Source organism: Aotus nancymaae, unplaced genomic scaffold (genome assembly GCF_030222135.1).
Source record: "Aotus nancymaae isolate 86718 unplaced genomic scaffold, 86718_ANA_hifiasm-v0.15.2.pri h1tg000053l, whole genome shotgun sequence".
Taxonomy (NCBI): Eukaryota; Metazoa; Chordata; class Mammalia; order Primates; family Aotidae; genus Aotus; species Aotus nancymaae.
The window spans coordinates 25686674-25709656 of NW_026988467.1; the positions used below are offsets into that span (position 1 = coordinate 25686674).

A 22983-nucleotide genomic window follows, 5' to 3' on the forward strand; every position below is an offset into this window, starting at 1 on the left:
AATTTTTTAATTTTTTGTAGAGACAGGATTCCCTTTGTGGCTCATGCTGATCTCGAACTCCTGGGCTCAAGCAATCCTCCCTCCTCAGCCTCCCAAAGTGCTAGGATGAGCCACCATGCCTAACAATATGATTGACTTTGACAAATGTCTATACCTGTGTAACCAAGACACATTTAGGATACAGAACATTTCCATTACTCCTGAAATTGCCTTTATAGCCTTTTCCATTTAATTTCTACCCCTTTATGCATCCAGTGCTCTGCTTTCTATCAGTATAGCTTAGTTTTGCCTGGTTTTAGACTTTATGTAAATAGAAGTATACAGTAGTACACTTTTGTGTCTGGCGTCTTTTTTATTTTATTTTATTTTATCTTATTTTATTTTATATTTTAAGATGGAATCTCACTCTGTCGCCCAGGCTAGAGTGCAGTACCATCTTGGCTCACTGCAACCTCTGCCTCCTGGATTCCAGCGATTCTCCTGCTTCAGCCTCCTGAGTAGGTGGGATTGCAGGTGCCTACCACTTCACTTGGCTAATTTTTGTATTTTTAGTAGAGATGGGGTTTCACCACGTTGGCCAGGCTGGTCTTGAACTCCTGACCTCAGGTGTTCCACCTGCCTCCGTCTCCCAAAGTGCTGGTATTACAGACATGAGCTACCGTGCCCAACACTGTCTTTTTTCTTTCTGAATATAATGTTTTTTAGATTCATCCATGTTATGTGAATCAGTAGTTCACTCTTTTTTATTGCTGAATAGTATTCCATTATATGAATATACCACAATTTGTTTATCCATTCATTTGTTGATGGACAATTGGATGAATTTCAGTTTGGGAAAACATTAATAAAGCTGTTATGAATGTTCACGTACAAATCTTTTTTTTTTTGTTGAGACAGAGTCTCACTCTGTTGTTGAGGCTGGAGTGCAGTGGCGTGATCTCAGCTCACTGCAACCTCCCCCTCCCAGGTTCAAGCAATTCTCCTGCCTCAGCCTCCGAAGTAGCTGGGACTACAGGGATGCAGCACCATGCCTGGCTAGTTTTTTGGTATTTTTCAGTAGAGATGGGTTTTCACCATGCTCGCCAGGGTGGTCTCAAACTCCTGACCTCAGGTGATCCACCCACCTCACCCTCTGAAAGTGCTGGGATTTACAGGCATGAGCCACTGTATCCGGCCACAAATCTTTTTGTGGGCATTTCATTTATCTTGAGTAAACCTGAGAGTCAAATTGCTGGGTCAGGACAAATGACCATTTTGAGGAAACATTGTTAAGAGGATCAAGGAAAAGAGGCCCTGTATGGGAACAGTGTAAGTAGGAAGCCATAACAGTGTCTCCTGCATCTTCAGCATTCTTCAGAGACAGAAAAGAGACTAGAGGGAGTGGGCAGTAGGTAGATAAGTCACAAGCTTATAGAGGAGGAGTTCTTCAAAAAGTTTTAGCCCTCTGGCATGCAAATTCATGTTATAACAATTGATAAGCTAATTTTATTTGTATAATTTCTTTGTATCTTCACAACAGTGCTATGGTGTAGGCAGAACACATATTCCAGTATTGCTTTTATTTTTATTTATTTATTTATTTTTGAGACGGAATTTCACTCTTGTTACCTAGGCTGGGGTGCAATGGCGCGATCTCGGCTTACTGCAACCTCCGCCTCCTGGGTTCAGGCCATTCTCCTGCCTCAGCCTCCTGAGTAGCTGGGATTACAGGCACGCGCCACCATGCCCAGCTAATTTTTTGTATTTTTTTTTTTAGTAGAGACGGGGTTTCACCATGTTGACCAGGATGGTCTCGATTTCTTGACCTCGTGATCCACCCACCTCAGCCTCCTAAAGTGCTGGGATTACAGGCGTGAGCCACCACGCTGGGCCCACTATTGTTTTTATAAATAAGAAAACTAGCCCGGGCACGGTGGCTCACGCCTGTAATCCTAGCACTTTGGGAGGCTGAGGCGGGCAGATCACCTGAGGTCAGGAGTTCAAGACCAGCCTGGCTAACATGATGAAACTCTGTCTTTAGTAAAAATAAAAAAATTATCCAGGCATGGTGGCACGGCCTGTAGTCCCAGCTACTTGGGAGGCCGAGGCAGAAGAATTGCTTGAACCCAGGAGGCAGAGGTTGCAGTGAGCTGAGATTATGCCATTGCACTCCAGCTCTGGGCAACAGAGTAAGACTCCACCTTGGAAAAGAAAAAACAAAAAGAAAAGAAAATATTAGTTAACTAGCTAATAATATATCAGGTATGATGGTGGCACGTGTGGTAAGATTTAGTGTCACAGTCATGTTCCCTCTCTTTGGTGTGTTCAGATTCCCACTTGGAGGGAAACCCAGCAAAGGAAAGTAGGAAACCACCACAGTGGACTGCGAGGACTCTGCCCCTTCCTAATTCTCTTTCCCTCTGTCTTCCTCTCCCCTCTAATATCTCACAGTTTGGGCCCAACGAAATGTGCTTCTGCTTACAAAAATACTGGAGGCTTCTGTCTGTAATATAAATAACTTACATAAAGAGCCAGAGAGGGGCCGGGCGCGGTGGCTCAAGCCTGTAATCCCAGCACTTTGGGAGGCCGAGGCGGGTGGATCACGAGGTCAAGAGATCGAGACCATCCCGGTCAACATGGTGAAACCCCGTCTCTACTAAAAATACAAAAAAAAAAACTAGCTGGGCACGGTGGCGCGTGCCTGTAATCCCAGCTACTCAGGAGGCTGAGGCAGGAGAATTGCCTGAACCCAGGAGGCGGAGGTTGCGGTGAGCCGAGATCGCGCCATTGCACTCCAGCCTGGGTAACAAGAGCGAAACTCCGTCTCAAAAAAAAAAAAAAAAAAAAGAGCCAGAGAAAGATAGTAACCTAATACCCTTTTTTGCTGCAGAGTTCTTTATGAAAATAATTGCAGTTCTCTAAATTCCCCTCTGAGACAGTATACAATACCAGTACCAGGTATTCTAGGTCACTGTTACCTGAAAAGCGTGTTGCATTAGGCATACTCCATCCTCCTAGTCCAGTTTGTTTCATTCTTGGTCGTGGGCTTATCAGCTGCTCCAAGTCTACTAACAGCCCAAATGGTTGCTGATAATTGTTCATCAGGTTGAATTTGACCCTGCCAACCATCTCTTTTCTTTTTTGCTAATTTCAGTTCTCAGCCTGATTATAATATATTTGAGTCATGATATAGTGAGCTCAGGAGAAACAAGAAGTAACCCAGCTCTTGTTCTCATTATACATTACTTGAGTATATAGCATTTTAAATATTAAAAACCCCTCCTAATAAGAAGGATCCCTTTCAATAACAGTTTTGTTGTCAGAAATGTCATTAAGACATATTATGCACCGCATGTGGTGGCACACACCTGTAATCCCAGCACTTTGGGAGGCCGAGGCAGGTGGATCACGAGGTCAGGAGTTCAAGACCAGCCTGGCAAACATGGTGAAACCCCGTCTCTTAAAAAAAAAAAAAAAAAGACATATTATGCATATTTTCTCTCACTTAGCCTAAAAGGATATTTTCTTTCCTTTCTTTTCTTTTCTTCTTTTTTTTTTTTTAATGGAGTCTCACTCTGTCACCCAGGCTGGAATTCAGTGGCTCAATCTCAGCTCACTGCAACCTCCACCTCCCAGGTTCAAGCAATTCTCTTGCCTAAGCCTCCCAAGTAGCTGGGATTACAGGCACATGACACCATGCCCAGCTAATTTTTGTAGTTTTAGTAGAGACAGGGTTTCACCATGTCAGGCTGTCTCAAACTCCTGACCTCAGGTAAGCCACATACCTCAGCCTCCTAAAGCACTGAGATTATAGGCATGAGCCACCGCACCCAGCCTAAAGGGATGTTTTCTACCTCATTTGCCCCAGTCTTCTGTCTCAATCTTTAAAGAGTATGGCCTGAGATTTGTTGGCTCCTTAAATCTCAGCAAGAATGCTTCCCAGTTCTTTCTGATAAATTCTGCCCTATAATTCAGAGCGTACCCATGCCTTAGCAACCAAGAGTTTATACCTTTCCTGCCTTGGATGGGTCTAAAGAACAACAGCTCCATAGAGAGAACAACTGCCACTAACTCATTTTGCGTTTAGGGGCATATAAATCACATTTATGAGCCCAGGTTTTCTTAACAGGGCATGCCCTTTCATAGGGCTGGTGTGAGCATCTATACTGATAATGTTTGGGCCAGGTGCAGTGGCTCATGCCTATAATCTCAGCATTTTGGGAGGCCAAGGCGGGTGGATCACTTGAGGTCAGGAGTTTGAGACAAGCCTGCCCAACATGGTGAGACCCCTATCTCTACCAAAAATACAGAAATTAGCTGAGTGTGGCAGCCTGCACCTGTAGTCCCAGCTGCTTGGGAGGCTGAGGCATAAGAGTCGCTTGAACCCAGGAAGCGGAGATTGCAGTGAGCCGAGATTGCACCACTGCACTCCAGCCTGGGCAAAAGAACGAGTCTGTTTTAAAAAAAGAAAAAAAAAAGATGGCAGGGTGCAGTGGCTCATGCCTGTAATCCCAGCACTTTGGGTGGCTGAGGTGAGCGGACCACCTGAGGCAGACCAACATGGAGAAACCCCATCTCTACTAAAAATACAAAATTAGAGGCCAGGCGTGGTGGCTCACGCTTGTAATCCAAGCACTTTGGAGGCAAGGTGGGCGGATAACCTGAGGTCGGGAGTTCAAGACCAGCCTGACCAACGTGGTGAAACCCCGTCTTTAAAAATAAATAAATATAAAATTAGCCTGGCATGGTGGCACATGCCTGTAATCCCAGCTACTAGGAAGGCTGAGGCAGGAGAATCACTTGAACCTGGGAGATAGAGGTTGCAGTGAGCCGAGATCGCACCATTGCGCTCCAGCCTGGGCAACAAGAGCAAAAGTCCGACTCCAAAAAAAAAAAGGTCACCCTAAGGGAATTAGATTTTTGCTTCAGAACATACAGCTGAAGAGCAAAGCTGCAGCCTGCAACATTTGCCCACAAGTCTTCCTGAGAGGCATGATGAAGAGCTGTGCTTTCTTCTGCAGACTGATGACAGCAATGGAGACTTGGACCCAGGAGTCTTGCTGACAGCTCAGACTATCACATCTGAGACAACAAGCAGCACCACCACAACTCAGATTACCAAGGTAACAGACCAGCTAGAACCTCCTTATGGAATCCAGGGGAGGGCTGAGCTTGCTGCCACCTTTCTGCAAGAAGGACCCTAGTCTATAAGCAAAGATTTTCAGCTCCATCCCTAGTAAGCCACATTATTCAAAGAGTTCCAGATAGAAGGGCCCTGCTGCCTTCCCCAGCAATAAATCTAAGGCAATACCTCGAGAGTATCCCTGACTACTTAGTAGTCTCTTAAAGGCAGGTTTGGTTGTTCTCTTTATACATCTGTCTGTCTCTCTGGTCAGTGAGTCCCCTATCTGGCTGTGGAAGTAAGTTTAAAAAATCAACCTGGCCAGGCACAGTGGCTCACACCTGTAATCCCAGCACTTTGAGAGGCCAGGGCAGGTGGATCACCTGAGATCAGGAGAACAAGACTAGCCTGACCAATATGGTGAAACCCTGTCTACTAAAAACAGAAAAATTAGCTGGGCACAGTGGCATGCACCTGTAGTCCTAGCTACTCGGGAGGCTGAGGCAGAAGAATTGCTTGAACCCAGGAGGCAGAAATTGTAGTGAGCCAAGATTGCGCCACTGCACCCCAGCCTAGGCAACAGAACAAGACTCCATTTAAAAAAAAAAAAAAATTCAGCTTAAGAGGCCAGGTGTGGTATAATTACACCTGTAATCCCAGTATTTTGTGAGGCCGAGACAGGTGGATCCCTTTAGCCCAGGAGTTTGAGACTAGCCTGGGCAACATAGTGAAACCTCATCTGTACAAAAAGAAAAAAAAAAAAATTAGCTGGGCATAGTGGTGCATGCCTGTGGCCCTAGCTACTTGGGAGGCTGAGATGGGAGGATCACTTGAGCCCAGGGGGTCGAGGCTGCATTGAGCTGTGATCATGCCACTGCACTCCAGCCTGAGTGACAGAGCGAGACCCTGTCTCTAAAAAACAAACACGAAAATTCAGCTTAAGGGAAATTATTGTTGGTATTTTTATACAACTATATTTTCCAAGCCCAAAATCAGAACTCTTGGTCTGAGGAAGGATTTTTACAGCATTCCAGGGACAAAGCCATGGGAACTTGTTTGGATGCCGAAATATTGGAATTATTAGAATATAATTTATAGGAAGCAAGAGAGAGAAAATATCTAAAATTGGAATTACCCACAGAAAATCAGAGGCAATCCATGTTTGCTGTAGCACTAGAGGAAAATATGTTTTTTTGTAGATAAGAAATATAGCTTTTTTAGCAAGCTCTGTCATCAACACGCAGATGAGTGGAAACCAGTTAATGTGTCTAGACCTTGGTTTTCCTCATCTATCAGAAAGGGAAATCTACCCACCCTCAGGAGATTATGTGAAGACCCTTTGACATCAATAATATCACAAGGCTTTAAAATAAAAGAGCCCGATTATAAGATGTGTGACATATTTGTTCATAGCCTTCAGATTTTTTTTCTCTTGAAAATGATCAAATAGGCTGGGCAAGGTGGCTCATGCCTGTAATCCTGACACTTTGGGAGGCCAAGGTGGGCGGATCACTTGAGGTCAGAAGTTCGAGACCAGCCTGCCCAACATAGTGAAACCTATACTAAAAATATTAAAATTATCTGGCTGTGGTGGTGCGTACCTGTAATCCCAGCTACTTGTGAGGCTGAGGCTGGAGAATCACTTGAACCTAGAAAGTAGAGGTTTAAGTGAGCTGAGATCACACCACTGCACTCCAGCCTGGGTGACAGAGCGAGACTCTGTCTCAAGAAAGAAAGAGAGAAGGAAGGAATGGAGGGAGGGAGGGAGGGAAAGAGGGAAAGGAAAGAAAAGAATCAATTAAAATGTATAGGATCAGTATCCATACTCTAAAACAGAAATGTGTAAGAGAAGAGCACAGAAGGCCTATTTTGTTTGCTTGCCAGATTTCTGTGGTATTCAGGAGGAAGAAAAAGGAGAAAGTAAATAGAGAACTATGACTTTCTGTTTACTTAATAAAGATTTCAGTAATCCAGGCCGGGCGCAGTGGCTCGTGCCTGTAATCCCAGCACTTTGGGAGGCCGAAGCAAGTGGATCATGAGGTCAGGAGATCAAGACCATCCTGGCCAACATGGTAAAACCCTGTCTCTACTAAAAATACAAAAATTAGCTGAGCGTGGTGGTGTGCGCCTGTAGTCCCAGCTACTCAGGAGGTTGAGGCAGGAGAATCGCTTGAACTTGAGAGGTGGAGGTTGCTGTGGAGCCACTGCACTCCAGCTAGTGAGAGTAAGACTCCATCTCAAAAAAAAAAAAAAAAAAAAAAAAGCTGTCCTATGCAGTACCCAGCAGTAGATTAAAATTTAGGGTCGGGTGCAGTGGCTCATGCCTGTAATCCCAGCACTTTGGGAGGCTGAAGCAGGCGGATCACATTCAAGACCAGCCTGGCCAGCATGGTGAAACCCCATCTCTACTAAAGATCCAAAAAATTAGCTGGGCGTGGTGGCATGAGCCTGTAATCCCAGCTACTCCGCAGGCTGAGGCAGGAGAATTGCTTGAATCCGGGAGGCAGAGGCTGCAGTAAGCTGAGATTGCACCATTGCACTCCAGCCTGGGTGACAGGGTGAGAATTCATCTCAGAAAAAAATAAATAAAATAAAATTTGGAGTTGAGTTTTCAGAATAATCTTTGCTGTTTCTTTTTCCTTTTTTGTTTGTTTGTTAATAGAGATGAGGTTTCACTATGTTGCCCAGGCTGGTCTCGAACTCCTGGCCGCAAGCATTCCTTCTATCTCAGCCTCCCAAGTGTTGGAATTACAAGTGTGAACTACTAAACCTGGCCTCTTTTTCTTTTTTTTTTAAATTCTTGTTATATTGCTGATCTCATATGACATCCTCTCTTTGATTCTAGACTGTAAAAGGTGGGATATCAGAGACGCGTATTGAAAAGAGAATTGTGATCACAGGAGATGCTGATATTGACCATGATCAGGTGGGAATGTTGAGGAGATCTGGGCCTGGGAGGGGTCCCTGGGCAGGAAGATCAATGAATACAGGAGTTTGTTGGCCATCTTCATCTCCAAAAAGCCTCTTTGGCCACTCTAGCTCTTAATTGAGAAGAAAGACAGAGAATCAAAGTAAGAGGCCTGTGGGATGGAGGCCACAGATTGAGGAACCTGGAAATATAGTGGAAAGAACATGAGCTTTGGATTCCAAAACTTGCATTCAAATGCTGGTTCTTACTATATTCTAGGTGTTAATTCTCTGGGCCTCCATTCTTCACCTGTAAGATGGAGATGATAGTATCTGCCTCTTAGGGTGGTTGTGAGAATCAGGTGAAATACTGGATGTACAGCTGGTGGCACATGGTGAGCTCAGTTAAATGGAGCTATTGTTATTCTGTAGGTAAAGGTACCTGAACTCATGCTAGGTAACATCAAAATAAAGGGAAGTATGACCCTACCCTTAGAGAGCTGTGATCGCTGAGAAGACGCAGGCCGAGCATAGTGTGATGGACAAGACACCAGCAGACTCGAAACTTGTTTTCTGTCCTACATCTCTAACTTGCTGTGTGACCTTGGGCAAATCACTTTACCGCTGATTTTTTCTCCTCTCCTAAAAGAGAGTGGGTTGATCTAGATAATTTCTGGGCCCTTCTGAGTGTTAAAATTCTATATTTTTATGTTAATTAGGTGCTAATTGTGTGCTCCAAGCAATTAGCAAATAATGAGGTCAGGATTAATGTTCCCAATTCTCTGCTGGGCGAGGTTAGAACAGTAAAGCTGTAGAGAAGAGTGGGTGGAAGAGACTGCACGCAAATTCTTCTGGAATCATTGACAGGTTGCTAGAGCAGTAATTCTATGGCCTTTTTATGCTGATATGCTGAGTGCCTTTAAAAAAGAAAAACTGAGCTACAGTGCTGGCAGTTCCCTTGGAGGCAGGGTTGAGACTTACAGCTGAGAATAGCCAGCACAGGGTCCCAGAAACAAGGCCGCAAAGTCTAAGTATCTTGCAGCCTGTTGGCCCAGCTCAGTGAGTCACGCTGCATTAGAAGCCTGCACCCACCCACTCAGTCTGATGTGATCTGAGCCCCTGCTGTGTGCTCAGTCTGCACTAGACAGCAAAAGCAATGGGGTGAAAGGTGTTTGAGGTTTGGAGTGAGACAGACCTGGGCTGAATCCTGACTCTGCGACCTAACTGGTTGTATGCCCTTGAGCAACTTAATATTACTAATCTGAGCTCTAGTTTCACCATCTGTAAAATAAGGATGATCACAGGTTTTTTCCAGGGTCATAAGGCCCAAGCACACTTGATAGCTCAGAGAGATGCTCCAGTGTCCCTCAGTTCTCCTAGGTACTGAAGGTGTGTGGAAGGGGTAAGCTATGGTACACTCTGGCTGGGGTGGGAGGCACTTTAAGAACTGTTAAGGAGGCCTGGTGTGGTGGCTCACACCTGTAATCCCAGTACTTTGGGAGGCCTAGGTGGGCACATCACTTGAGGTCAGCAGTTCAAGATCAGCCTGGCTAATATGGTGAAACCCCATTTCTACTAAAAAAAAAAAAAATACAAAAAATTAGCCAGGTGTGGTGGCGGGCATCTGTAATCCCTGCTACTCGGGAGGCTGAGGCAGGAGAATCGCTTGAACCCAGGAGGTGGAGGTTGCAGTGCAACGAGATTGAGCCACTGCACTCCAGCTTGGGCAACAAGAGAGAAACTCTGTCTCAAAAACAAATAATAAAAAGAACTGTTAAGGAGAAGCAGTGGGGAGCTGTAGGCATTCATAGAGAGGTGGGTGGAGGCATAGTCACCAAAGAGTAGGCTTGAGCTGGGCCTGAGGTGTGAGCAGATGGGTTCGGCGAACAGGATCAGGGAGGATGAGCAGGGCCCGTAGAGGTGGTAGTTCTAAGAATGCCGTTCATGAAGCAAGGAGAACAGAAGAGTGTTTTCTTTCTTCCCTTGCCCCTTCTAGAGATGGTTCTTTTGTTTGTTTGTTTGTTTGTCTGTTTGAGGCGGAGAGCTCTGTCACCCAGGCTGGAGTGTAGTGGTGCGATCTGGGCTCACTACAACCTCTACCTCCTGGGTTCTAAGTGATTCTCCTGCCTCAGCCTCCTGAGTAGCGGGGATTATAGGTGCGCGCCACCATGCCTGGCTAATTTTTGTATTTTTGGTAGAGATGGGGTTTCACCATGTTGGTCAGGCTGGCCTCAAACTCCTAACCTCGTGATCCGACTGCCTCAGCCTAGAGATGGTTCTGAAAAGCCAGGGTGAGTAGTCAGCTGGTCAGTTCTAGCTGGGTCCTTTCCGATAGGAGAGCCTGCAAGTTTAGAGACTTGCAGCCCACAGAGGGTGGTATTGTTGCTTGTTTGACTTTCCCTCTGCTCTTTTTAGCTTTTCTAAAGTAATCAAAGCTCCTCCACATCCTCAAACAGGGGCCCCTCAGAAACTAAACAACACTGTGGTAGAGAGGAAAGTCTGATCAACTTGACTTAAAATCCCCATTGCACGGCCGGGTGCAGTGGCTCATGCCTATAATCCCAGCACTTTGGGAGGCTGAGGTGGGTTGATTACCTGAGGTCAGGAGTTCGAAACCAGCCTGGCCAATGTGGCAAAACCCCATGTCTCCACTAAAAATACAAAAATTAGCTGGGCATGGTGGTGGGCTCCTGTAACCCCAGCTACTTGGGAGACTGAGGCATGAGAGTCACTTGAACCTGGGATGCAGAGGTTCCAGTGGGCCAAGATTGCACCACTGCACTCCAGCCTGGGTGACAGAGTGAGACTCCATATCAAAAAAAAAAAAAAAAAAAAAAAAAATCCGTGTTGCACTACCTACTAGCTGTGAAACAATAAGCACTTTACTGAACTTCAGTTTCCTCACCTATAAAGGGGAAATAATGATATTACCTTAATTCACTAAGTTGTAAAGTTTAATAATAAATCACTTAATATAGTTATTAATAATAAATAATAAAGTTTAAGTAATAAGTAATGTGCTTAGGCTATTGCATGGCATATAACAGGCCCTTCTCCTCTTCCTTCCTTTCTTCTACTTTGGCCAAAGACATCTCTTCCTTTTTCTTGCACACTTCTTTACTTTCCTCTCCTGTCTCAAACTTATCAGTTACCCCAGGTTGGACACAGATTTTGTTTTGTCTCCTAGATTCACTTCTTGAGTGAATCCTCTCAGACTCACCTAGGTATAACAGGTAGATAATAGATAGGAATAATAGATAATATAACAGATACAGCCATGATCCCCTAAGTCCCTCTCCAGTTCCTAGAAGACAACACTAACCTTCCCTGTCCCTGGGTTATCAGTTCAGGAGCCTCCCTATGCAGGCTAGAGTGGGTAAGATTAATTATCAGCTTGGCTTAGCCTAAATGCTGCCCTGGTACTGCAGACAGAAGGATTGGATTTGTCAGGACATCAGAGAAATGATGACCCCTGCCTTCTTTCGCCGTCAGGCTATTTTCTGTCTCATGGGTCTTGTTTCTGTCTTTTGTAGGTTCTCGTACAAGCCATCAAGGAGGCAAAGGAGCAGCACCCAGACATGTCAGTGACCAAGGTGGTCGTCCACCAGGAGACCGAGATTGCTGAGGAGTGAGCTCAGGTACTGGGCGTTCCTGCTGGGGCTGAGGGTGCCCGCTGTCCCAGCCTGAGAGGGCTCTGGATGGGAGCCTTGGACACACTGGGAGCTTGTCCCCCCAAAGAGATGTCCACCCTGGGACTTGATAAAGGCAGAGGAGAGGCTGATGAGGGAGATATAGGAAATTATTAAGTATTTGGCTCCACCTAAAGCAGCCTGTTGGGTAAGAGCAGGGACCCAAACATGAATATAAGCCCCCAGCCACATGCTTAGTCCTCATGCACCTTGCTGCGTATCCACTTCACTTTCCCCTCTCTTCCCTCTACTGCCCTGCTCACTGCTGTCACAGGTCTCTCTCTTTTTTTTTTTTGGAGACAGAGTCTTACTCTGTCGCTCAGGCTTGAGTACAGTGGCATGATCTCAGCTCACTACAACCTCCGCCTCTCCGGTTCAAGCCATTCTTTTGCCTTTGCCTCCTGAGAAGCTGAGACTACAGGCATGTGTGCCACCACACCCAGCTAATTTTTGTATTTTTAGTAGAGATGGGATTTCATCATGTTGGCCAGGTTAGTCTCAAACTCCTGACCTCAAGTGATCCACCCGCCTTGGCCTCCCAAAGTGCTGGGATTACAGGCATGAGCCACTGTGCCCAGCCAGTCACAGGTATCTTTGAACCAGAACCTGGGAGAGCCAGAGGAGAACAAAACCAAGAAGAGCTGAGCACAGTGGTTCACACCTGTAATCCCAGCAATTTGGGAGGCCAAGGCGGGCAGATCACTTGAGGTCAGGAGTTTGTGACCAGCCTAGCCAACATGGTGAAACCCCATCTCTACTAAAAATAAAAAATTAGCCAGGTATGGTGGCACGTGCCTATAGTCCCAGCTACTTGCAAGGCTGAGGCAGGTGAATGGCTTGAACCTGGGAGGTGGGACCAGGCTGTCTGGAGATGGGTGGGTGTGCAGAGCAGGGAGGGAATGGCTGAAGTTCTGAGACCAGAGAAGAGAGCTGGGAGCAGGGAAGCTGCTTTTCGGGAGCCAGGGAGCCAGATAAATTCACGCCTAAAAGTAATTTACAAATGACTTGAAGAAGCCACCAATCTCAGTAGGTGGGACGGGGCCCTGTAAAGATGCTCAGATCCCAGTTGTCACTCATGGCCACAGGAACTTGGCAGTGGGACTGGGAAGCTTTTTCCTTTGCACAATTTTAAATTTTGCTTCTTTGTTTCCTCTAGGAACTAAGCTACCCCAACTCTCTGCCCTTCTCCCATCCAAGAGAAACCAGCAAAGTGATAAAGAAGCTAACCTGCCATAGTCAGACTTCAGACTTTCAAGATTATTCTAAATCACCAGAAAATTAATTTCATTTTCTATTGGGAGTTTATACCAGGAGATTCTTCTGGATCTCATTGATCCTTTTGAAGATCTTTTTCTATATTAGGATATCAGAATTATTCAACTTTTCACTCTACAGACTGTTTTAAGAGTTTCTGGGGTTTTTTTAATTGGATGGTTTGTAATGCCTGCAACCTAGCCTCTCCTCATTTATTTCCAACCCCAACGCTGACAGGGTCCATGGAATTCTGTGGGAAATCCTCCAAGGACTCTGTCAGCTGTGTTAAGGCTAAAGCCGGCTTAGTGGGACTTCCATGTTCCTCCCTAGTCTTATGCCCTTTGGATGATGGCAGAAACTTTATGAACCAGCCCTTTCTCAGAGCCAGTGATGTGACTGTATCAGAACACCAGGCAGGGCACCAGCCCTGATCCGCAGACCTTGGAACAATACCCCTGTTCCTTTGCTGAGGGTGGTTTTGGTAAGGCAGAGCCCTCTGCTGAGAATGTAGTATTGTTTTTCCTCTGTCTCTCCTGCTCTGCTCTTTTTGTAGCTTCTTTGGGTCAAAGACATAAGAAGTTGCTTCAGACATCTGATACTGTGAATGTTTGAACATATGCGTGGCCTTCACCTCTCCAGCTACCCTTTTACCTCATCAGAAGCAGTGGCTCAGCTAAGTGCTCCCCTCAGCTCCCATCTCAGGAGACCAAATCTCACGGAAAAATTGGCGTTTTTGGCCAAAAGCGCTAATGGAACATTTTTAGTGTTGATTTGGGGAAGGAAAATTAATGAGGTTTTTAAAATAAGGTTTTCTAGTTTTGAGAGTGTACACTTCACACAGGGGAATGAGGTTACCTCCGTCAGGTCCTGGGCCTTTCATCCCAAATGATAAGGAATGTGGATCAGAGAAGAGGTTGTGGGGTTTTTTTTTGTTTTTGTTTTTCACCTTTCTTCTCCCAGCAGGCACCCGCCTGAGGACAGCCTTCTAGAGCAAAGAACTGGCTTTTAGGAGCCGTCCTCCCCACAAGCCACCACATGACAAGGGATACAAACCCCAGCCCTGTTCACTCCCACTCACCATCTGAGGTCTGTCAGGGTTTGAAGGCTTGATTTTGTGATGGGTTTGGGGCTTAGATTTTCTTTTTTTGGTTTTGGTTTTTGAAAATAAAGATGATGCCCTGATTCCTGTAAGGATTTGGGGCATTTTTATTCAACAGAGCTTCTCTAACCTTCAAACTGCTTCCCACAAACATATTGGCGTGGAGGCTCCTTAGAATCCCAGTTCCAGGCTAGAAGTGAACTTCCTAAGATAGACAATGGGTAACGAGCAGCAGTCACTGGGTTCAAGAAGAGTGAGTGAGAGAAATGTCTAAAGCTGCTTCTCCCAACACTATCCAAAGTCTCCACTGCCTGAGTTTTGTTTTGGCTGGTTTGAACTCATTTTGGGTGTGTGCATTTTTCTTGTGGTACCTATGTGAGGAATGACCAACAGGAGGGAGGGCAAGAGCCCAGGTGGGACGTGGGACAGGCTTGCGGGGAAAGAGCTTGTCCTACCTCAGGAACAAACTTACAGGATGTGTCTGAAAGGTGGGGCCTTGGGGTGGTGCCTAAGCCTGGCCGTGTTGCCAGGAGTGGTAGCAAGTGAGAAATGCAGCTTACATCAAACAAACATGTAGTGTGTGCCCACTGCCTGATGGATAGGTGTCCTGCAGAAAGAGCTCCCAGGGCTCCCAGACCTATGGAACAAATAGGAGGGTGAAAAGGCAGAGGGCACTGAGTATCCCTTTAAAAACTTAACACTCTGAATAGTCCATGTGATCCAGATCAGTGTGGCAGTGGCCTAAATGTTTCCTTCAGCTCTGTCACCAATTCACTACTCCCAGCTTCCTTGTCTGTAAATTGGACCAGAAGAGCTCTGATGCCTTTCAAGCTCTGAGAAGCCATGGATTTGGACAAGCCCAGCAAGATGGGTGTCCTTCCAGGCCTCTTCCCCTTTCCTCCATCTCTGGCAACAGATCTTGGGGTTTGGCAATTGTTTGGATTTTTTTTCTTTCTGCAATTGTGTGTATGTGTGTTTGTGTGAAGAAAAACAGATTCTGTCCAGGTAGAAATGGTGAAGAGGGGAAAGAGAATTACATTTCCAGGGTCAGAAACTTGGCAACAGTTTTTCCTAAAGTGACTCAGACACACCACAGTAACAATGCTCGCTGCAGTTTTATTTTCACTTGAGAAATAAAAGATTTCCTCCAAGCTACATGAGGACTCTGGCACCCACCCACAAAGCAAGACCTGTATTTATAAGCTGAGGGCTCAGGGAGCCTAACTGCAGGAACTGTCAGGGCACTGCGACCCGTCCTCCTCCCCCAGGCCCGTCACTGGGCGTTGGGGAGCCGTTTGGCAGCTAGGGGTGAGGAGACAACAGACCTCGGGAAGTAGAGCCAGAGCTATGGCCTGACTGAAGTCCCTTGATGTGCATGGGAAATTTCTGCCCAGGATCTCAGCCCCAGGCTGGTTGTTTTTACAAATCTCTCTCAAATGTATTATTTTGGTGACAAAAATGAAGGAGCTTTGTAAATTTTTTAAAAATTATGAATCATATCAAGTAGTTGTTTACATTTCTTGAAAAAAATAGGAACTCTGGCAGCAGAATCAGATTGGCGGAATCCTTAGACTAAACAGGCAATAATCAAGTCTGCCGTTTTGGCCTTTTGTAGGAGAAGTGGTTGTAGTGTTTAGATATGTTTGGTCTTGCTTCTTGTATTGCATTTTTTTTCAATAAACAACAACAAAAAGAACTGTGTCTTTGAGGACTGATCCACTTTTAAATTTCTCTTCTACCAGCAACTTGGGAAAAATTAAATATGGGTGGGAGAGACCTAAACCCAAGCCATTTTCTAAAGTAAGTTACCCACATTGGCCAAAGTGCAGCTTCAATGTTGGGTAAAGGCATTTCTGAGAACCGGCCAATGCCTTTTGCCAACTGGAGGGAGATTTTGCAGCATAGGCCACGATAAAGGAGAGAAGGGGCTTCTCAGACTTGTTTGCAGAGGGGCCAGACCTCGATATGAAGGCATTGGCAGTAGTGTAGCTCTAGAGGGATATACCTCACATGGCTGAGGGAAGAAAGAGATTGGGGTGGTGAGAGTTCAAGGCTCAGTCCCCATCCCAGATGGCAGTGGAGAGCCTCACCCCATGGCCCATCTTCCCAGAGGCCCCAATTCCATCAGCAGTGCTGCCTTGGAAGGAGCCTGCCCCAGCCTGTAGCATCCCAACCTGCCTCCCAGCCTTAGGGGCCCTTGCCCGTCCCTTTTCTTGGGTTTGCCAAGACACCGGGTACGTCTCCCAGTCACCTTGGCCTGGACCTCCAGTGCCCTCAGGTCTAAGGCCACTTACAGAGGCTGACAAATTCCTGAGGCGAGTCCTCCACACTCCACAGTGAAATGCACCCTCTCCAGCTCACTGAGCCCTAGTGCAGCTGGCATTTCTCTGCCCACATGCAGGTCGGGATGCCCTTCACAGCTGCAGGTCGGGATGCCATCCCCAGCCTGGGATGTGAATGAAACATCTAGACGTTGGGACTCCCGGTCCTCTGGTCCTATTAGCATGGTCCATGCTGCAGCCTCAGAGCAGGCTGTCTCCCCTGTCTTCAGACCCGGGCCCCCAAATCCCCTCCTCCTCCTCCACCTCCTCCTCCCAATTTGGCATAACCCCCAAGACTGAGGCGGTCCAGCCGTGGCCAACTTCGGTGAGCACAGTCCCGAGCTGCTGGGGCCCCAAGGAGGAGCTCCCCAAGGCCCAGATCCAGAGACTTGGAATGTTCAATGCAGGAGCCAGAGGACTGCACGGTGATGATCACATGGCCAGTCTGCGTCCGTGGACCCCAGGGTGGGGACAGCCCGGGGCTCTTCAGTGGATAGCTGTTAAGAAGGGCAGGTAACCCCAAGCGAGGATTAGCAGGCTCTGAACGCAGACTCCGCACTGACGGGACAGGTGAGGTACCCCGACGCGGGGACGAGTCCCAGATTTCTGGCTCTGCGCAGCCTACGGCTCGGGGAGTCCTAGGGCCGGGGCTGGGAAGGAGAGCGCAGTCCCAGCCGGGGCCGTCGAGGGGCCGGAGCGCCTGGGCCCGCAGCACCCCCTGGCGGAGCAGTCTCGTCTCCAAGTCTCGGTTCTCATACAGCAGCGTGTTGGCACAGATGAACACGAACAGACCGACGCCCATGATCACTGGCCCGAGGAGCCGCAGCCGCTCGTGCGGGCCGTGAGCCCGGCCCCCGCCGCGACCCTCGCGTCGCAGCTCGCTCAGAGGGGGCGAGCTAGCATTGGCGGCCCGGGACCCCGGGGCTCCAGCCCGGTGCGGCCAGTAGCCGGCCACTGCGATGCCCATACCCACCAGTACCACGAGCGCCCCCAGCGCCGCGAACGCCCCCGACGGCGAGCGCAGCCGCAGCCGCGCCCGCACCCGCAGAGGCTCGGGCGGGGAGCGTGGGCGCCGGCGGCGGCCCAGGCGGCGGCCCAGGCGAGAGACGCGGCCCTCGGGGTTCCTCCGCACCTCCCCGCAGTCTCCGGGGCTCCCGGCTGTCATTTCGCCGTCGTCTGGGCGCTCTGAGGAGAGAAGATGGGAGGCAAGGACTGGACCGACGGACCTCTAGGTTCGGGGCGCCAGATTCGGGACGCAAATCCGAGAGGGAGGCTCCAGCCGCCCAGCCCAGGCCGCTTGGAGATCCCTGGAGGCCACCCCCGGATTTTCCCGGGCGGCGAGGCGGGGAGCCGCCCCCGCTCGGGTTTTCCGCAGCGGAGCTACGAGCCAGGGACGCGCGGCAGAAGCCGGAGTTGGCCCGGCCCGCGGGCGGAGAGGAGGGAGGGGGGCGCAGGCTGCTCCTTGGTGCATCCCGGGCTGCGAGGCTCCCGCCACCTGCGTCCTGTTCCCAAGCCAGCGGGTCTCGGGCCTCGGGAAACGTGCGGCCCCCGGCAGCCGCGTCTCCAGGGTAAGTACCTCCCGGGCTCGACCCCACCCCCGCACGTGGCTGAACCGTAGCAAAGGGGGCGGGAGCACTCGGGCCTCCAGGGTCCGCAGGGGTCGCTCGCCGGGTCCCACCTCCCCCCTACTGCGTTTTACATACCGCAGCGCGGGAGGAGGGGGCGTCACCAGCTCCAGACTCTCCCTGCCCGCCCCCTCCTTCCAGACCTCCTCCGTCAGCACCGAAGCTGCAGCAGGAGCGACTTGAGCTAGACACCCGGAAGACCGTTCGGACCAAGAGCATCCAGGCAGAGGAGGAGACGCGGCGCCAGACTTTGCCCAAAATTTCCATCAACTCCGCGCAAGAGAGGCCTCTCCCTCCCCGAGCGGTCGGGCTGGGGCCATGGCAGGAGGCAGGGGTGCCGGGCGCTGGGCCCCGCCGGACAGATGCCCTCCCGGCTTCCCCGTCGGCCCGGGCAAGGCTGTTCCCAGGTTGCGGCGTTTCCAATTCGGGCTCATCCGGATGAATCATCCCCCTTTCCCGCCGCCTGGCCTCCTTTCCGGCCTCCTCCGCCCGAGGCCTCCGTGGCCCGCGTCCCGGCCAGAGCAGCACCGCCCCTGGGCCTTGGGATCCGGGCCCCACAGCTTAAGCCCTCCCGATTGCTGGCCGCTCCAGGCCTGCGGCCTGTGGCCTGGATCCCGGCCCCAGCAGAAGTAGCCGAGTTGCGTGCGGTGTGGCCCCACGAAAGGGAGGGCGAGGGAGGAGACGCGGCCCCCGCCCAGGCTCCGCGGGCCGCAGGAGAGGAGGCTCAGGGCCTGGCTGTCCAGCGTCGTCCTCACTGCCCGCGTCCGTTTCCTGAAGAGCCACCGCGCTGGAGCCCATAGCCGAAGCCTAGGGGAGGCGGCCTTGCTCCCCCACCCACGCCCCATCTGCACCCCGAAGCTCAAAGCAGGACACCCATCCCTGCCTCCGACTGGAGCGCTCAAGGCGCGGGCCTAGCAGGGAGCTGCAGCTCTCCCGCGTCCAAATCCTGGTTTCACAGATTGCAACTGCGCCCAGGGAGGCTGGGGAGCCTGTCCGACCCCGCACTAGGCAGGGCCTTTGCCAGGTCTGACGCCGGGCTCCGGGCCGCAGCTCTGGGCCCCTCTCAGGACAGCCACGAGAGTGTCCGGGAAGAAGCGAGGCCCACCCCCTCCTTGTCCCTGAGTTTGCAGCCCTTTCTCCAGCCCGCAACCGGAGGAGGGACCACCGCTTCAAGCCAGAGCTGGCGCCCCCAGCCCCGGTTCCAGCAAGGTCACCCGGACCCCCGCGCGTCGCTGCCGCGAGGGAGGCAAAAATAGAGTGGGGACATGGGAACACTCTCAGAGACCCCGAGCCGTGGAGGGAGTGGGCAGACGCTGGGGACCCCAGGGGAGGCGGAAACTTGGGGATACAGCGCACAACCCGACGGAAGCTGCTGGGGCCGAGTCCCCTGGACTTCGGGATCCCACCACCGCCCGCGTCCACACTCCCGCCCGGGAGAACCGGAGGGCCGCGCTCCCGCCCCCAGGGGCCCTGGCCGAGGGAAGGGACAAACGAAAAGTTAGGAAAAGTGGAGCGCGGACCCCTGAACCCCAACTCGGCTCACCTGGCGCCGCAGCGCCGCAGCGCCGCGCGGGTCCGGGTCTCAGTTCGCGCGCCGAGTCTCAGGAGCCGCCCGGGTCTCCACGGGCCGGCCCCGCCCCCGCCCCGCCCCGGCCCGGCCCCGCCCCGCCCTCAGCCCCTGGGACCGTCGGACACGCGCGGGGCCGGGTCTCACAGCCAGTCAAAGGCTGCAGCTCAGGTCGGAGGGTCGCAGGTGGGCGTCGTGTGTGCACCTGGTGACTCCGGGCACCCGGGGCCCCAGTCCTGCAGTCCCCAGTCTCCCACTCGCAGCTTACATCTGTAGCAAAGGCCTGGAAGGGCCCCCCCGTTCCTACATGGGGGAAACTGAGGCCGGGACACAGGAGCCCCAACACCCGCACGTCGTCCCCCGCCTCCCGGAGCTGCTCATTCCAGGCGCCCGGGGACCTTCCTGGAGGAGGCGGCCCGAGTCCCTGCTCCGCCCCAGCCCTGCAGCCCTTTCTGTCGCTGAACCTTGCGGACTTCATCTGTGCAATGGGTACGGCGGCGTCAGCCTCGCAAGATACCGAGAGGCAACAGCCAGACGCCAAGGGCCAGCCCCGGGCGACCCCGCGAGCCCCCAGCGAAAGCAGCGCCCGGAACGGGGAGGGTCTCGTAGCTGAGCGGACCGGACGGGGTGCGGCGGTCCCGCCGGGCCCCCCCTAAGAACAGGCGCCCCTGCGCCAGTGGGGAAGCGGCCTTGTCCCCAGTAACTGGGAGGGTGCCGAGAGCTGCGACCTGGCCGACGGGCCCGTAGGGGGTGGCCCGGCCTCCCAGCCCTCCCGCCCCTGGAGGCAGGAATGCAGAGCGGGGGAGCCGGAGCGGCCGGCGGGAGGCCCAGTTTCCATGATGCGGGGGGCGGGCTCGGGGGAGGCGGGGGTGGCCGATTTCCAGGCTCTGCGGCCAGGCCGGGGCCCCCGGGAGGAATTTCCGGCCTAGGATTGATTAGGGCCCGCCCCTCCCCCCGACCGCGGAGACCCCCGGCGCGCGGCCGGGGGGAGGGGCGCTAATGAGACCCGGCTGCGCGCCGCGGGCGGGGAAGGGACCCGCGGAAGGGGCGGGCTGGGGACACCCCCCGACGCGGGGCGGAGCTGGGTCCCGGAGCCGCAAGGCCGGGCCAGGCCTTGAACCTGAGCTCCTGTTCTCTGGCTTGGCGGAGGAGACTGGGGGTGCATCAGCGCCCCAGAACCTCTCTCCCAGCTCTCCGAGGCCAAGCCTCCTTGGGAGACCCCTCGAGGGGTCAGTGAGGTCATCGACGGACCAGAGGGGCCACAGTGGGGGAGACTGAGCCTCGGCTCCCGGGCTTCATCCTTGCGAGTCCCGGTGCGAGAGCTAAGCCAGGGCCTCCTTCCTGCCTCCCCGTCCGACTGGAGGTTCCTGAGGTCTGGGTCAGCTCCTCGCTGCCTCCTGCGCTTCACGGAGGCCGCGGCCTCCCTCCAGCTCCTTTGCTTGGAACCCCGTCCCCCATCGACCCTCCGCTTCGTCCACTCCCCGCACACTGACCCCACCGCGGCCGCACCGCCGCTCCCTAGCTCGCCCTCCCATCCCTCGGGTCCCTCAATCCCACCCTATGCCTGGCCCTCCCGGCCTGCTGCTCTTCGTCCAAGCAGCCCAGCTGCTATTCCGGCTCCCTGGGCCCCCTCATCGCCCCCTGCCTCCCTCTCTGGGAAGGGCCCTTTGTCCACCCAAGAACGGGGTCAACCTTGGGCCCCTTCCTCACCCCCCTCATCCCACGCACAGAGCCTTGGTGACCCTGCTCTTTTCATCTGGAGCCAGCCACGTTCCCCCTTTCCCTCGGCCCCTGTCCTCCTGGAGCCCATGCCCTGCCTCCCCGCTCCTAGTGTGCTGCAGACCCCGGCAAGCGCCTTCCACTCCGAATCTGAGCCTGCCTAGAACCATCAGGGACTCCCCAAATCGAGTTTGAAATGTCTTCTTGTCTCCACAAACTGGCCCTGGTCCTCTTAGACTCCCTGGGGGGCTTGGTTGGTCCTTGCTTTCCGGCAGAAACACTTATCCCCCTGTCGGTCGTGCCCTTGCCGCCTTCTACTCATCCTTCAGCCCCTGGGCCTTCCCCTACCCCTCAGACCAGGTCAGTCCCAGCGCTCCTGCTCGCTATACACCCTCAGGACACAAGCAGCTTCTCTGTGTGCCTGCAGACTGAAACCACTGGGCGTGGAGTCTGTTTCCTGTCAGTGTCCCCACGGGGCCATGACTCTGAGGGTCAGGACGGGTCTGTCCTGCTCATCCCTGGAGCCCCGTGTCCAGCAAGGTGTCTGCCCACAGCTGGCCATCCCCATTCACGGAGGGTGTGCAGGCCTGTGTCTCCTCCAGCCCCGAATCCCTTCCTGATCTCCACCCCAGGTGCCCTGGCCCAGGCAGCAGGAGAGAAAGGACTCCTCTCTCTAGCTCCCCATTTGTAAAAAAGGGAGAAATAATACCTACCCCGAAGTGTTGTTTTGAAGGTTAAATAGGAGTTCACATGTGGCCAGGTGTGGTGGCTCACACCAGCACTTTGTGAGGCTGAGGAGGGAGGGAGGGAGGCTCACTTGAGCCCAGGAGTTCAAGACCAGCCTGGGCAACATAGCAAGACCCTGTCTCTACAAAAAATTTAAAAATTTACCAGGCACCATGGCACCTGCCTATAGTCCCAACTACCCGGGAGACTGATGCAGGAGGATCTCTTGAGCCTAGGAGTTTGAGGCTACAGTGAACAATGATTGCAAATATATATATATATATATATATATATATATATATTTTTTTTTTTTTTTTTTTTTTTTTTTTTAACAGGCTTTCACTCTGTCACCCAGGCTATTTGAGGCTGGAGTGCAATGGCAGTCTCAGCTCACTGTGATCTCCACCTCCCAGGTTCAAGCAATTCTCCCGCCTCAGCCTGCCGAGTAGCTGGGACTACAGGTGTGTGCCACCACACGCGGCTAATTTTTGTATTTTTAGTAGAGATGGGGTTTCACTATGTTGGCCAGGCTGGTCTTGAACCCCTGACCTCATGATCCATCCACCTTGGCCTCCCAAAGTGCTGGGATTACAGGCGTGAACCACCATACCCAGCCTCAAAAATTTTAAAAAGGGGCTCATGCCGGTAATCCCAGCATATTGGGAGACCGAGATGTGCAGATCACTTGAGGTCAGGAGTTTGAGACCAGCCTGGCCAAATGGCGAAACCCCATCTCTACTAAAAATACAAAAATTAGCCAGGTGCAGTGGCGGGGGATGGCGGGGGGGGGGGGGCTCCTGTAATCCCAGCTACTAGGGAGGCTGAAGCGGGAGAATTACTGGAATCCAGGAGGTGGAGGTTGTGGTGAGCCAAGATGGCACCACAGGACTCCAGCCTGGGTGACAGAGTGGACTGTCTCAAAAGGAAAAAAAAGCTTGTATAATAGGAAGATGACCACATAAGGTAACAAATGAG

At 51.7% G+C, this 22983-nt stretch overlaps 2 protein-coding genes across 25 annotated transcripts in view; one reads left to right on the forward strand and one right to left on the reverse strand.

The window, feature by feature from the left end:
• EPB41 (erythrocyte membrane protein band 4.1) overlaps positions 1-15746 on the forward strand; it is a 224210-nt gene extending 208464 nt beyond the window's left edge. For 20 of the 24 annotated variants that reach the window (XM_012439840.2, XM_064363574.1, XM_064363576.1 and 17 more), the window contains 4 exons: positions 5001-5102; positions 7947-8027; positions 11542-11646; positions 12854-15746. In XM_012439840.2, the coding sequence (XP_012295263.2) occupies positions 5001-5102; positions 7947-8027; positions 11542-11640 (282 nt within the window). In that variant the 3' untranslated portion in view covers positions 11641-11646; positions 12854-15746. The remainder of the gene's footprint in view (positions 1-5000; positions 5103-7946; positions 8028-11541; positions 11647-12853) is intronic. The other 4 variants (XM_012439830.2, XM_021668445.2, XM_012439827.2 and 1 more) reach the window with 3 other exon arrangements.
• On the reverse strand, positions 15146-17536 carry TMEM200B (transmembrane protein 200B). The gene has a single exon (XM_012439849.3). It carries the CDS (start codon positions 17534-17536, stop codon positions 16598-16600), a length of 939 nt encoding a protein of 312 aa, XP_012295272.2. The 3' UTR covers positions 15146-16597.
• Between the last annotated feature and the right edge of the window lie 5447 nt (positions 17537-22983).

What these genes read in the sequence shown, in the direction of transcription:
- TMEM200B (XM_012439849.3), bottom strand. Translation starts at nt 17,536, where the DNA reads ATGACAGCCGGGAGCCCCGGAGACTGCGGGGAGGTGCGGAGGAACCCC.